Genomic DNA, 15738 nt, shown 5'->3' on the forward strand with positions numbered 1-15738 from the left:
CTACCCTTATCCCCTCATTTTTCCATCTCCCCGGCTTGACGAGTATTTTTCATCAGTCCGCCTTCAGTACGTCAAAACTGGAATAGACTTGGACAAGGAACTCAAAGAAGTTCATTCATAGGAACTAATTCAAAGACCTCCGGGCGAAAAGGCGGGAGAAAAAGAAAATCCCCGACTTCTTACTTTTTACCAGCCCCTAAACTACTCCACAGTCCCGGTTGTTCACAGTGTGCTGAGAATTGGAGTGTCAGATTCCTGGAATGTCTGGGATTTTGGTTTGCTGAGTCAAAGACCCCGGCAGAGAAACAGTGACGGTGGATTTGTTCATTTTTGGCTCCACTGCTCTTTGGACTTCTTTTTAGGTGTGTATAGTCACCTACAGCCAAGGACCAAGAGTGGCACCAGTCAAAGAGAATCGAAAAGAGTTCAGTGGAACGAATGTGATTGTGTGCGAAGAAATGTTGGTGCAAAGAGTGGGATGTGAAAAAAAGGACGGCGAGGCGAGGGGAGGGTGTGCCTGGTAGATGGAGGAATGAAATTTACAATGTCTGGAAACTAGGTTACTTGCTGTTCTTAACGATGTTCTGTGAGTCGAGCGCTGGTGTGGTGAACCAGTATTGTGTCTTCGTAGGCTTTTCTTCATTTTATACGCAGTTTTTCCTTGCACTCAAAATCGACATGACGCGTTTCTTTGTTAGCTATGTCGAAAGTTACGTTCTCTATATTGAAAGTTTCGAAAACAAAAACTGGAAATTGTACAGTTTTGTTTGTTTTGTTTTAATGTCCCTTCAGCAGATGAAATAATACAGAAAGGCACAACATGAATCGAAAAAGGAAAAGAAAACTAGAATGACAAAAAGACAGACATGTACACACACACACACACACACACACACACACACACACACACACACACACACACACACACACACACACACACACACACACACACACACACACACACACGCACACACACACACAAAGGCAACTAAATCGTCAAACGAAGACGAAGTTTGGCAAATTTTGTAAACTTTATTTCGTGTTTGAATTTACAGCTGAAAGGTTGTGAGAACCTCTGATACCGACTCTTCAGCTGAAATGAAAGAAGTCTGGAGCAGCGTCTCCAAAACACGGAAAAGGCCAACGGAGGTGGATGGGCGAAAAAGGTAGTGGGGTCTTTAATTCAAAGATTCAGGAGGCCCTCACATTAGACACAGACACACACCGGATGCAAACATGTAGAGCACGAACACGAACATGTAGAGCACGGACACGAACATGTAGAGCACGGACACGAACATGTAGAGCACGAACACGAACATGTAGAGCACGAACACGAACATGTAGAGCACGAACACGAACATGTAGAGCACGAACACGAACATGTAGAGCACGAACACGAACATGTAGAGCACGAACACGAACATGTAGAGCACGAGCACGGACACGAACATGTAGAGCACGGACACGAACATGTAGAGCACGGACACGAACATGTAGAGCACGGACACGAACACACAGTCAGACTAGTCACTGAAAGGACAACATAAAGCGAGAGAGAATTTAAAGGGGAAGGACTAACAGACATAAAGGGAGAAAAACAACGAGCACTAAGTCAATTAAAAGTGCATGGACAAAAGGTCACTTCACATCCCTCTTAAATTTTTCCTCGGAAATGTTTAGAACTTCTGAAGAAGACGCTTCACTTACGTGCAACTCCAGATAAATGTAATACTCCACCACCCCTACACCGAGAGATATCATTTCGCCACCCTGTCATTTTCTTCCTTTGACGCTCAGAACTTGTGAGGAAGTCGCCTAACCTACATGCGACATTGACTTGTAAATCAGACAAATTTAATACTCCACAGCACCCACAGACAGAAATCATTTCCCCACCATGTCTGTTTTTCCCCAATGTCGACCAGGACTTCTGAAGTGGACGCTTCACTTTTTGCGACTCTTGACTTGTCGAGCAGATAAATTTAATACTCTACCACCTCGACCTCAATTTCCTGGTTCGTAGCAAACACTTCAATTACCTCGGGCTGGGTGCTGGTCTTCAAATTAACTTTTAAAGTGTCAGGATCGTCAGCATTTTTCTCCTTTGAAATGTACACTTGATGAAAAAAGTGGCCAGTCTAATATCTAGTGCACTATCTTGACCATGATGCATACACGCTCTCATTCTCACACTAACATTCTCACTAACACTCTTCATAATCAATGCTCATACTGACGGTCTTTCCTTCTTCAGGTGCATTGCCTGATCATGAAATTTTAAAATATCTTGATCTTCATGTGCAGTAAGAGTATTCTCAGTCAATAAACAAGAATAATATTGGAAGAAAGTTGACGAAAACCATGCAGTGACATTTGTACAAATGCACAATGAATGTACATTTCTCAGAAATTTAATGACTCTTAAACATTGTGCAACTTCACAATTTTTCTCCTTACCCTTTGGCGTTCCCGTTTAGCAAAAGCTCGTCTGCTCACACTTTGGCCCACAGTGGTGGTACAAATCGGCGTTGTGATAGCCATTGTCAATTCTGTCACAGTGCACCTGGCTCTGGATACTGAGGTGACAGTACTTGACTTCGTCGCCGTCAAAAGTGATGTTGCCGTCAATGGTAGCAGACGACATGGCTTCTGCACTGTAGGCACTGACTTTGGAACTAGCCTACAACTCGTCGCAGTGTTTAATCCAAAGCTTGCTGCAAGTGCAACTTTTGCAGGATAGCAGTCAGAGTTAAAATGCAAACTGCATATTCTTGAATTTTAATTTGGTGTCCCAAACTTCGGACCAAAATCCGCTCTGCAAGTTTGCACAAACTTGACCCACTGCCTCCGAGTTTCGGCATCATCAGGAAACCTGTGCAGGGTATGGCTCTTACCATGATTGTTGCTGCACTCAGCGACAGCACAGGCGAAGCCATATCTTCTCCGCTTCGAAGATGGAATCTCTTTTCGAACATACGTACTGGCAGTGGCAGCACTACTATCACCGTCGGCCATGTTGCTCGTGAAGGCCGTGTTACACTCATGACGTCACCGGCACCGGGGGCTGTCTCTCGCAGAATGGACAGGTGCCCGTAATCGGTTTTTATTCAATAAAAAATCAGCCACGCAAAATGTTACAAAATGGTCTTCGGAACATTTACCAGATTGCTATTACACATGTTTTCGGCGAATAAAAATGTTGCACTTTAGTAGGCCTTTAAGCAAACAAACAAACAAACTTAGACACATACCGAAAAAAATACAGACTGCTTGCTGTCGTTAGTTGCGAACATCCAGGCTGTTCATTTTTGGTATGTGTCCAAGAGGAGGGATAGTCTTAACCCATGCACAAGCCTGGCCAGTTCCAAGAGGAGGGATAGTCTTAACCCATGCACAAGTCTGGCCAGTTCCAAGAGGAGGGATAGTCTTAACCCATGCACAAGTCTGGCCAGTTCCAAGAGGAGGGATAGTCTTAACCCATGCACAAGTCTGGCCAGTTCCAAGAGGAGGGATAGTCTTAACCCATGCACAAGTCTGGCCAGTTCCAAGAGAAGGGATAGTCTTAACCCATGCACAAGCCTGGCCAGTTCCAAGAGGAGGGATAGTCTTAACCCATGCACACGCCTGGACAGTTCCAAGAGGAGGGATAGTCTTAACCCATGCACAAGCCTGGTCAGTTCGAAGAGAAGGGATAGTCTTAACCCATGCACACGCCTGGTCAGTTCCAAGAGGAGGGATAGTCTTAACCCATGCACACGCCTGGCCAGTTCCAAGAGGAGGGATAGTCTTAACCCATGCACACGCCTGGCCAGTTCCAAGAGGAGGGATAGTCTTAACCCATGCACACGCCTGGACAGTTCCAAGAGGAGGGATAGTCTTAACCCATGCACACGCCTGGCCAGTTCCAAGAGGAGGGATAGTCTTAACCCATGCACACGCCTGGCCAGTTCCAAGAGGAGGGATACTCTTAACCCATGCACACGCCTGGCCAGTTCCAAGAGGAGGGATAGTCTTAACCCATGCACACGCCTGGCCAGTTCCAAGAGGAGGGATAGTCTTAACCCATGCACAAGCCTGGCCAGTTCCAAGAGGAGGGATAGTCTTAACCCATGCACACGCCTGGCCAGTTCCAAGAGGAGGGATAGTCTTAACCCATGCACACGCCTGGCCAGTTCCAAGAGGAGGGATAGTCTTAACCCATGCACACGCCTGGCCAGTTCCAAGAGGAGGGATAGTCTTAACCCATGCACACGCCTGGCCAGTTCCAAGAGGAGGGATAGTCTTAACCCATGCACACGCCTGGCCAGTTCCAAGAGAAGGGATAGTCTTAACCCATGCACACGCCTGGCCAGTTCCAAGAGGAGGGATAGTCTTAACCCATGCACAAGTCTGGCCAGTTCCAAGAGGAGGGATAGTCTTAACCCATGCACACGCCTGGCCAGTTCCAAGAGGAGGGATACTCTTAACCCATGCACACGCCTGGCCAGTTCCAAGAGGAGGGATAGTCTTAACCCATGCACACGCCTGGCCAGTTCCAAGAGGAGGGATACTCTTAACCCATGCACACGCCTGGCCAGTTCCAAGAGGAGGGATAGTCTTAACCCATGCACAAGCCTGGCCAGTTCCAAGAGGAGGGATAGTCTTAACCCATGCACAAGTCTGGCCAGTTCCAAGAGGAGGGATAGTCTTAACCCATGCACACGCCTGGCCAGTTCCAAGAGGAGGGATACTCTTAACCCATGCACACGCCTGGCCAGTTCCAAGAGGAGGGATAGTCTTAACCCATGCACAAGTCTGGCCAGTTCCAAGAGGAGGGATAGTCTTAACCCATGCACAAGTCTGGCCAGTTCCAAGAGGAGGGATACTCTTAACCCATGCACACGCCTGGCCAGTTCCAAGAGGAGGGATAGTCTTAACCCATGCACACGCCTGGCCAGTTCCAAGAGGAGGGATACTCTTAACCCATGCACACGCCTGGCCAGTTCCAAGAGGAGGGATAGTCTTAACCCATGCACAAGTCTGGCCAGTTCCAAGAGGAGGGATAGTCTTAACCCATGCACAAGCCTGGCCAGTTCCAAGAGGAGGGATAGTCTTAACCCATGCACACGCCTGGCCAGTTCCAAGAGGAGGGATAGTCTTAACCCATGCACAAGTCTGGCCAGTTCCAAGAGGAGGGATACTCTTAACCCATGCACAAGCCTGGCCAGTTCCAAGAGGAGGGATAGTCTTAACCCATGCACAAGCCTGGCCAGTTCCAAGAGGAGGGATAGTCTTAACCCATGCACACGCCTGGCCAGTTCCAAGAGGAGGGATAGTCTTAACCCATGCACAAGTCTGGCCAGTTCCAAGAGGAGGGATACTCTTAACCCATGCACACGCCTGGCCAGTTCCAAGAGGAGGGATACTCTTAACCCATGCACAAGCCTGGCCAGTTCGAAGATATGGGTGCCGTCCCATGTTGGAATTAGAGGCAAATCAGTCTGCAGCTGATCAAGCAGCTAAAGAAGCCAGAGAAAGAATCATCACTGACAAACACACAGAGCATTCAGATTTCAGAACTCGCACCAACATGTACATAAAGCACCTATGGCAGAGCGAATGGGACGAATGTGAAGAAAATAAACTTCATAAGATCGTCCCCCAGCTGTCGGACAGCCTACCCCAATGTCGCCTCAACAGGAAAGAAGAGACAGTTCTCTGTCGCTTACACATTGGGCACAGTCACATTACACATTCTTATCTGCTGAAAGGTGAAGATCCACCATACTGTTTTGGATGTGACGAACCATGGACATTAGAACATAATTGTCCTCACCAAATATGAAGACGTTCAAGAATTTCGAGACAAACACTACAATGCGGATACGCTGAAGGTTTTATTCCGGGATGTTCCCCCGGACAAGATTTTTAACTTTTTAAAAAAGATCAAGATTGTTTACAAGATTTAAAGTACCAGAAGTGAAAGTGATTAATTTTTAGAACCTTCTTTTATAGTGATAGATCTGAATGTAAATAGTCTGAAACGTAGAACTTGCCACATGAAGTGAAAAAGAAAACAACTGCATCGGCCTCGAATAGCAGCTAGCATCTGCCGAAGGGACATTAAAACCCAAAAACCAACCAACCAACCAGTTCGAAGATGCTATTCCGTACTGTTTACAAGGGAAGGAAGGAGCGCGCCTTTGAAAAGTACCCGACATGGAAATGTCTAGCGTAAATACTTCAATAATGTTACGACAGTGACAAATAGCTTTAACTCGTTAAATATACGAAATTCACCATTTAAATCGCGTTAAACTTTAAATTCAGCCAAGGGACTTTAACACGTTCGTCTTTGAAGAAGTGTGACAATGTTCTGTTAATTAACTGGCAGAACTTTTAACACTGTACCTTCCTGACCCCAATTTTCTGGCTCAAAGCAAACACTTGAATTGCCTCGGTTCAGTTGCATTACTTGAGTTTACTTTTAACTCCCGAGTTGCTGTTTCTGCGATCTGGATAATCGAAAGTAAGCAATAACGAGATGCTTTCTTGGGAGCCAATGCTAGTTGCCGGTCGCCATGTGTGTGTGTGTGTGTGTGTGTGTGTGTGTGTGTGTGTTGTATTGAGTGCGAACGTGATTGCAGGCATGCGGCGCGCGTGTGTGTGCGAGTCGACTTTTCTTTTCCTTTGTATTATATTGACATACATGTACATTTCAATGTTCTATTATGTATTCGTATAGGTAATGTTGTAATTAGTAATACTGTATGATTGCGATTGACAATTGTCCCTTTATTGTCTTTATTTTTATGTCTTAGTTTAGCAGGGACAGGTTGTAAGACTAGGCGTGAGCCTAAAATCTCCATCCTTGAGTAATAAAGTTCGTTCGTACGTTCGTTCGTTCGTTCGTTCGTTCGTTCGTTCGTTCTCTCTCTCTCTCTCTCTCTCTCTCTCTCTCTCTCTCTCTCTCTCTCTCTCTCTCTCTCTCTCTCTTGTCTTACCGCCTACTTCTTCTCACTTAGTTGTTGTGTGTGTGTGTCTGTCGGTCTTTGTTGTCATCCCCGAAGTACTTCGATCTTGCCTGTTCAGTTCTGTATGATGGTGCAGCATTACAGTCGGCAACACATTTTCCCCTCTGTGCACTTGCAAGGCAAATGCCAAAATATCAGACGAGTTCATGAAATTGTCTACAGGGTACGCTTGTACGTCTACGATCCCGACTGAGGTATATCTCCTTACCCATCCCCCTCCTCTTTGTGTGTGTGTGTGTGTGTGTGTGTCTCTCTCTCTCTCTCACTCTCTCTCTCTCTCTGCGTCTACTACCCTCCCCTCCTCACCACCTTCTTTTCTTCTGTTGGTTTCTTCGTATATTTGCTTGAAATCGTTGTGTAGAACCCTTGATGCTTTTTATATTTAGTCAAGTTTTGACTAAATATTTTAACATCGAGGGGGAATCGAAACGAGGGTATGGTGTATGTGCGTGTGTCTGTGTGTGTGTCTGTGTGTGTGTGTGTAGAGCGATTCAGACTAAACTACTGGACCGATCTTTATGAAATTTGACATGAGAGTTCCTGGGTATGAAATCCCCGAACGTTTTTTTCATTTTTTTTATAAATGTCTTTGATGACGTCATATCCGGCTTTTCGTGAAAGTTGAGGCGGCACTGTCACGCCCTCATTTTTCAACCAAATTGGTTGAAATTTTGGTCAAGTAATCTTCGACGAAGCCCGGGGTTCGGTATTGCATTTCAGCTTGGTGGCTTAAAAATTAATTTATGACTTTGGTCATTAAAAATCGGAAAATTGTAAAAAAAAATAAAAATTTATAAAACGATCCAAATTTACGTTTATCTTATTCTCCATCATTTGCTGATTCCAAAAACATATAAATATGTTATATTCGGATTAAAAACAAGCTCTGAAAATTAAATATATAAAAATTATTATCAAATTTTTTTTTTCGAAATCAATTTAAAAACACTTTCATCTTATTCCTTGTCGGTTCCTGATTCCAAAAACATATAGATATGATATGTTTGGATTAAAAACACGCTCAGAAAGTTAAAACAAAGAGAGGTACAGAAAAGCGTGCTATCCTTCTTAGCGCAACTACTACCCCGCTCTTCTTGTCAATTTCACTGCCTTTGCCATGAGCGGTGGACTGACGATGCTACGAGTATACGGTCTTGCTGAAAAAGGGCAGCTACTTGACTAAATATTGTATTTTCGCCTTACGCGACTTGTTCTTTATTATATCCTTTTTGAGCGTACCGCAAAGAGTAAAATCGCAATTCCACTGATTTAATTTAAGCTGAAGTCGACAAGAAACGCTCTTTGCTGTCGACTGAATTCAGTCAAACTGAAGTAGGCTAGTGAAGTCGGAAAGACACGCCTTTTTCCTGTGATCTTGGAAGCCAAATGCCAAAATAGCAGACGAGGTCACAAAATTGGCTAGAGGGTACATTTGTAAGTGTGAGACCCCCACTCAGGTCTTTCTCCTAACTCCCTTCGCCTCCATCCGCCATCTTACCTTCTCTGCCTCCGTCTCTCTCTTTGTCTCACAGTCTCTGCCATTGTCTGTCTCCCCCACAGAGATATAGACTCGGTGGTCTCCCCCTGTCCTTGCATGGATGTTTCTCAGTCTTTAAGCTTTTGTTGAGAGAGAAGGGTTTGTTTTCTCTCTCGCTACTTTCATCTGTGATGATGACGTACGTGTTTTGGCTAGAGAAATGTTTAAACTCATTAGCTATCGTTTCTTGTTCTAGGTAAGTTTGTTTTTAGTCGCAATGATCCTCTCTCTTTCTGTCTCTCTCTGTCTCTCTCTCTTCTCTCTCTCTGTCTCTCTGTCTCTCTCTCTCTTCTCTCTCTCTCTCTCTCTGTCTCTCTGTCTCTCTCTGTCTCTCTCTCTCTCTCTTCTCCCTCTCTCTCTCTCTCTCTCTCTCTCTCTCTCTCTCTCGGTCTCCCTTACGCACACGCACACACACACACACACACACACACACACACACACACACACACACACACACACACACACGCACGCACGCACATACACACACACACACAGCAGCTTGACTGAGCTATTTCACAAAACGGACATATCTCGCAAAGACAGAACAGCATCTGAGTTAAATGCCAATATAGTCCAAACGATTTGTAATCCTCTAAGAGCTTGAAAGGAGACAGAAACACAGAGTTCGTAGCTAGGTCGGACTGACTCGGATAAACATGTCTTGACGTATATATGTAGAACTAAATAAAAAATACTTCTTGCACTTTCCCTTGCATCTCCGCACAGTACTCACTGAACCTGTTCAGGGATATTTTCAAGGCCGTTGCCAGTCTATGGATAGATGAGAATCAGCAAGACGCTTGCGCTTGTGGCAGATTCGTTTACTTGGTGTGTATTTGAGAGGGAAAAAGATATAGTTTGATAAATCTGTATTTTCCGAGAGAGATAGAGAACAAGTCGCGTAAGGCGAAAATACAATATTTAGTCAAGTAGCTGCCATTTTTCAGCAAGACCGTATACTCGTAGCATCGTCAGTCCACCGCTCACGGCAAAGGCAGTGAAATTGACAAGAAGAGCGGGGTAGTAGTTGCGCTAAGAAGGATAGCACGCTTTTCTGTACCTCTCTTTGTTTTAACTTTCTGAGCGTGTTTTTAATCCAAACATATCATATCTATATGTTTTTGGAATCAGGAACCGACAAGGAATAAGATGAAAGTGTTTTTAAATTGATTTCGACAATTTAATTTTGATAATAATTTTTATATATTTAATTTTCAGAGCTTGTTTTTAAAGGCAGAGTAAGCCTCCCGTAAACCATCACAGATACGGTCAGGCTTTTACACACAGTACAAACACCATTTCATTTAAACACTCACCACTTGAGAACATCCTAGGTGCCCTCCGTAAAGAGCGAACAATTTTCAAAGAATTTATTTTTGCGTGGTTTATCTTACCCCTGAGCCATCGTGAACCCATGTGATCCAGTTTTCCCTTTTCACAATGCAGTCGTCATAGTTAGTCATTTGAATGCGACTCGACGTGAGCTTATCTACAATAGCACGTTTTTTTATGAACGAAACAACGGCTGTGGTTCACAAGAACTCTAGCGATGGCTTTTGACTGTTGAGAGGAACGGCGATTTGCACTGATAAACCGGCCGTCGTCTGCTACGACCCTTGCGTGACCCTGCTTCCGGGCTTTTCTTTTTTTAAACTTTCACAACTTCGAATTGTTCTGATTTTGTCTTGATGAAAAACGAATTCTTTTATGATTAAAGAATGTTTGTGTAACAAGCTGTCAATTTATTATTTAGATTTTAAAAGTTAGGTCTAGCGCAAAAACGAGGCGCCGTTGTTGTTAACGGAACAAGTCTACGAAAATAAATTCTTTGAAAATGTCTCACGCTCGACAGAAAGCAGCCAGGATGTTCCCGTTCGGTGAGCGTTCAAATGGAAGTATGCTTGTACTGTAATTAGACGCTCGGGGAGCTCTGTGATGGTTTACGGGAGGCTTACTGTGCCTTTAATCCGAATATAACATATTTATATGTTTTTTGAATCAGCAAATGATGGAGAATAAGATAAACGTAAATTTGGATCGTTTTATAAATTTTTTTTTTTTTTTACAATTTTCCGATTTTTAATGACCAAAGTCATTAATTAATTTTTAAGCCACCAAGCTGAAATGCAATACCGAATCCCGGGCTTCGTCGAAGATTACTTGACCAAAATTTCAACCAATTTGGTTGAAAAATGAGGGCGTGACAGTGCCGCCTCAACTTTCACGAAAAGCCGGATATGACGTCATCAAAGACATTTATAAAAAAAATGAAAAAAACGTTCGGGGATTTCATACCCAGGAACTCTCATGTCAAATTTCATAAAGATCGGTCCAGTAGTTTAGTCTGAATCGCTCTACACACACACACAGACAGACAGACAGACACACACACACACACACACACATACACCACGACCCTCGTCTCGATTCCCCCCTCTACGTTAAAATATTTAGTCAAAACTTGACTAAATATAAAAAGAGAGAGAGAGAGAGAGAGAGAGAGAGAGAGAGAGAGAGAGAGAGAGAGAGAGAGAGAGAGAGAGAGAGAGAGAGACAAACGGAGAACTATCCTTGTTCAGCGCAGTATTGGCCTGACCTCATGAAGATTGTCTGGCACAGTGTTTTGTCTATGTGTGTGTGTGTGTGTGTGTGTGTGTGTGTGTGTGTGTATGTGTGTGTGTGTGTGTTGTGTGTGTGAGAGAGATGGAATTGTGCCAAAGGCTCTTTGTATGAAGTATGATAATTGTTCCAGTAAAAAGAACCGTTCACTCCTTACGATATTTCAGACTCTTTCAATGGATGATCAAAAGTGTCTATGGGATAAACGTTACAATTCATTAACATTCCTCCAGCGTCGTGCACATGGTTAAAATGTGTCGGTCAATCCTCTATTCAGAGTGACGGATGGTCAAGCAAACCACATCGGACCTCGAGATTGCCCATATCGTGTGGCATACGTATTTGGCACACCCTGAAATATACGAAAGAATGAATGAAATAACAAACTCAAAATACAAAAAAAAATACAAAATGTAAGAAGCCATTCATCAATCGGCCACCCAACGTGACCTTCTGACATCCTGATTTTTTTAGGCGTAGCATATATGAAAGGAGGATTGAAATAACAAACTTAGAAATGAACAAAAATAAAAAAACAAGAAATTCATCCATCAATCGGTCCACCCAACGTGACCTTCAAACAAAAGGGACATCCTGATTTTTTTTAGGCGTAGCATATAATATTTATGAAAGGAGGATTGAAATAACAAACTTAGAAATGAACAAAAATAAAAACAAGAAATTCATCCATCAATCGGTCCACCCAAGCAAATGTAACATCCTGGTTTTTTTGTAGCAGTAGCAACTTTAGAAATAGATCATTTTTTTCGTCGTTGCTGACAAATTACTTAGATCAGCAGGGGGAAAGATACAGTTCTTTCCATTTTTAAGCTATATTTACGAACTCTTGCGGCTTTATCAACAATGATTAAAGCATGCTGTCGCCAAAACTGGTTACATTTGGTCGAGAAATAGAGGGGGGAAACACCGACATAGAAAGATAATTTCTTTAACGCAAAAAACACGAAAAAAAGACAGAAAAAAAGGAGAAATCAATGCCCATCTTGATCCTTTGTTGACAAAGCCGGAGGGTTTCTTGGCAGAATCGCGAAATTCATCAGTCATAATTTTTCGCCAGTAACAGATGAATAAATTCCGACAGCAAAAGAGCACGCCGATTGAATTCTACACATCAATCATTTCTGTCAATCAATAGTGTGCTGTAGGAATAAAAATAAGAAAAATGCCTGTCTTGTTGCGTGTCGGCAGTGGACTGCCATTTTGGAAGCGTCTAATTTAATGAATTAAAAGATGCTGCAGGCACTCGCATAAAATCTAACTTCGAGTTTCTGTCAAAAGTAAAATTTAAGCGGTGGTTGTGGTTGTGGTGATGAGGGTGTGCAAATGGTTGTGTGTGTGTGTGTGTGTGTGTGTGTGTGTGTGTGGGGGGGGGGGGGGGGGGGCGTTCAGTGTCGATTTCCAAGGACTGTGAAAAAACGATGTACAATGTTTTAAGCACACCAACACCTCTCTGCTGAGGGAATAAAATCAACAATTTTCTGAGAGAAAAAAAAGAAGTACAACAGGTTTTAGATGTAGGCGCACCTTCGCGGAGAAAGTGGCTTTTGCATTCTTCCAACTGCTTGACGTTAGAGTTCGTCAGAAAAACACCTTACATATTTTTCGACATGTAATATTTTCACAATTCGAATTCTGTTAGATCGTACTGCAACGTGCTGTAACATATTTGTACAGTGCGCTCATGTTCGATAATCATATCTTTCTGAGCTTGCAACCACTGCAAAGAAAATATTCACCTCACGGTTGCAGAAGAAAGGTGTTGTGAAATATCGATTCCAAAGCCAGCCAGACCATAAAATTGATGAGAGGTAATCTCTACATGCTGTCAGGGAAATTGAGGGTCAACGGTGGTTCATCTGGACGAAGAGAGATTTGAGAGATAGAGGAAGGGAGGGAGAGGGTGTGCAAACAAGTGGGTTAATTGTACGTGTGTGTGCACATTGTGTACTCACACTTAAACACTCACTGATACAAATACACGCACACACCCACACACACACACTCACACACACACACACACACACACACACGCGCGCGCGCGCCCAGACTGACAGACAAGCATCTTGATAGCGAAACTCGTCTTGCTGGAAACCGACATATACGCTAAAGATGAATGCAGTAACAGTGGTTCTTTGACTTAGCTTTAAAACTGGCTCACGCGTAAATTAGCTGTTTACATAATATATACTAAGGCTAGCAGCGAAGCTCAATCTAGCTGTATCAATCCTCAAGCAAGCACATTTTGGACTTGTTTTATTTGAATTTTGCTTTGAAAGCTCCCATTAGGAAACCAAGGATTTCTGAATAAAAAAAATGATATCTTGATAAAGAGACCAAAAAGCAATGTACTCACGTTAAAATGACGAACACGGAACGAATAACAGCGACGTTTCGACTTAAGGGTCTTCTTCGGGCACAAAAACACAAAAGTACACACACACAAAAGAAGAAGAAAGACGATAGAACAGATAAAGAGGAGAATAACTGACAAACAACTGCACTGCACAAACCAACAGGTGACAAAGACAGAGAAGCAAGGGAAGCTATTCGAGGGGAAGCCAACAATAACACAGTCAAGAAAAAGTTAGAGTTGAAAAGCGGCAGTTTTGAAGTCTGTAGACCAAGCAAAATGTGGGGGGGGGGATGAATGGGAACGAAAGAGGAAACTCACGTACCCGTGCGCGCACACACACACACACACACACACACACACACACACACACACACACACACACACACACACACACAAGGTGGAACAGCGGGGGGAAGGTTTAGATGAATGAATTAACGGCGGATGTTAATTCCATCGGGGCAGGTAGTGCCGAGGGATGATATGATGTGGGACTCCCTGAGTTTGCGCTCGAAGGAGTCGCCACGTACTTGCCACAGAGCCATGACTCTGACATGATCAAGTGAGTGATTAACGGCGGTGAAATGAAGGGATACTGGCCTATTGCGGGAATGACGGATGTCGGCCAGATGCTCGGAGAAACGCACCTCGAGGGTGCGCGCGGTTTCTCCGATATAAATCTGGCGACAAGAGAGGCAGACGATCGCATAGACAACGTTGTGACTTTGACAGTCAAACGTTCTCTTGACCGTGAAGGAGCCACGAGGGCCTTGGAGGCAGGTGTCAGAGTGGAGGAAGGGACAAGATTTGCAATTTCGTTTAGAACAAGGAAATGTCCCAGGGGCTGTGGGGTTGGTGGGACTGCGAAGACGGGATCTCACCAAGAGGTCGCGAACGCTGCGGTCTTTTCTGAAAGCACAGAGTGGTTTTTGAGCAAAGATCGAACCAACAGAGTCACTTCCTTGAAGGATGTGCCAGTTTGATTTCAGGATTCTGCTTACTGGCATGTTGTGGGAATGAAACAGTAGGGAAACGACGGGTCTGTTGTCACTGTCCCTAGATGGTGTAGGACTGAGGGCGGACTCTCGACAGACCTGGGTAACACGCAGAAGGGCGTCACGGACGAGTGCATCAGGGTAGTTGCGGGCCAAAAAGAAAGACGTCATCAAGACGGACTGTTGGTGGAAGTCATCGTCTTCAGAGCAGAGCCTCCGAAGACGAAGGAATTGAGAGAAAGGAATGCTGCTTTTGTTGGCAGGATGATGAGAAGAGTTGAAATCAAGGTATGAATGAGCGTCAGTTTCTTTGTAGAAGACAGAGGTGGTGAAGCGACCATGCAAGATGGAGATGGAGATGTCAAGAAAGACCACAGATGAGGAAGAGATGTTGAATATGAACTTGATGCTGGGATGGAATGCTTGGATGAAGGGAATGAAATCGAGAAGGAGGGGTTCAGACAGAGAAGTGGCACCCAAACCATCGTCGATGAACCTCTTGTACAGTTCTGGAACTGGGCCAGAATAAGACTGTAGAATGAGGTGCTCAAGATGACCCATGACAAGACATGCATAACTGGGTCCCATCTTCGTACCCATGGCAGTGTTTGTACTGCTTTGTAATTCTGTCTGATGTTGGCTGTAAAGATGTCCAAGCAAAGGCAAGGGACTCGTGCTAACTCTGAGGAGAGACTTGTGAACTTCTGATGATAGGACGAATTAACACAGAAGAAAATGGCGGGATGGGTGAGGGGGGGGGGGGGGGGAGAAACATGTTCGCATCAGGCGGGGGGAGGGGGTTGGAGGAGAAGCAGAAAATATGTTAACATCGAATGAAATCGTTTTAATTTCACTGAGACAGAATAGAGCGTTCATGTCAAATGTGCAAGAGAGCAGCATTTTCTGACTGAAGAAAATGACATCATTATCGAACAAGGTAAACAAAGACTTTTTTTACTTTTTTTATTCAGCAATTCTTTTTCTTGAGTCCACCTCGACTAGTTTCGTGGATTTAGATAATAGTTTACCCAGGACATGCTGATGTGAACTTGTCTCAACCAGCTAAAATAGAAATGCTCTTCTTTGTATTCCTCCACCCTGACCCCCCTCAACGCCTCAACTTTTTTCCAGCCATTTTCTATTTGTAGTACTTCAATTTTCTGGTTCTAGCTTCCACGCATTTTGTCAACCCCGTATAAC

At 43.9% G+C, this 15738-nt stretch overlaps 2 protein-coding genes across 2 annotated transcripts; both read right to left on the reverse strand.

Annotated features, from left to right (window-relative positions):
• Window positions 1–1202: 1202 nt before the first annotated feature.
• Window positions 1203–1496, reverse strand: LOC138982391 (cytochrome c oxidase subunit 3-like). The gene has a single exon (XM_070355659.1). It carries the CDS (start codon window positions 1494–1496, stop codon window positions 1203–1205), a length of 294 nt encoding a protein of 97 aa, XP_070211760.1.
• A 12481-nt stretch (window positions 1497–13977) lies between these two features.
• LOC138982408 (uncharacterized) lies at window positions 13978–15126 on the reverse strand. The gene has a single exon (XM_070355677.1). It carries the CDS (start codon window positions 15124–15126, stop codon window positions 13978–13980), a length of 1149 nt encoding a protein of 382 aa, XP_070211778.1.
• Window positions 15127–15738: the final 612 nt, after the last annotated feature.

This window comes from Littorina saxatilis, linkage group LG12, assembly GCF_037325665.1.
Source record: "Littorina saxatilis isolate snail1 linkage group LG12, US_GU_Lsax_2.0, whole genome shotgun sequence".
In the NCBI taxonomy this organism is placed as follows: domain Eukaryota; kingdom Metazoa; phylum Mollusca; class Gastropoda; order Littorinimorpha; family Littorinidae; genus Littorina; species Littorina saxatilis.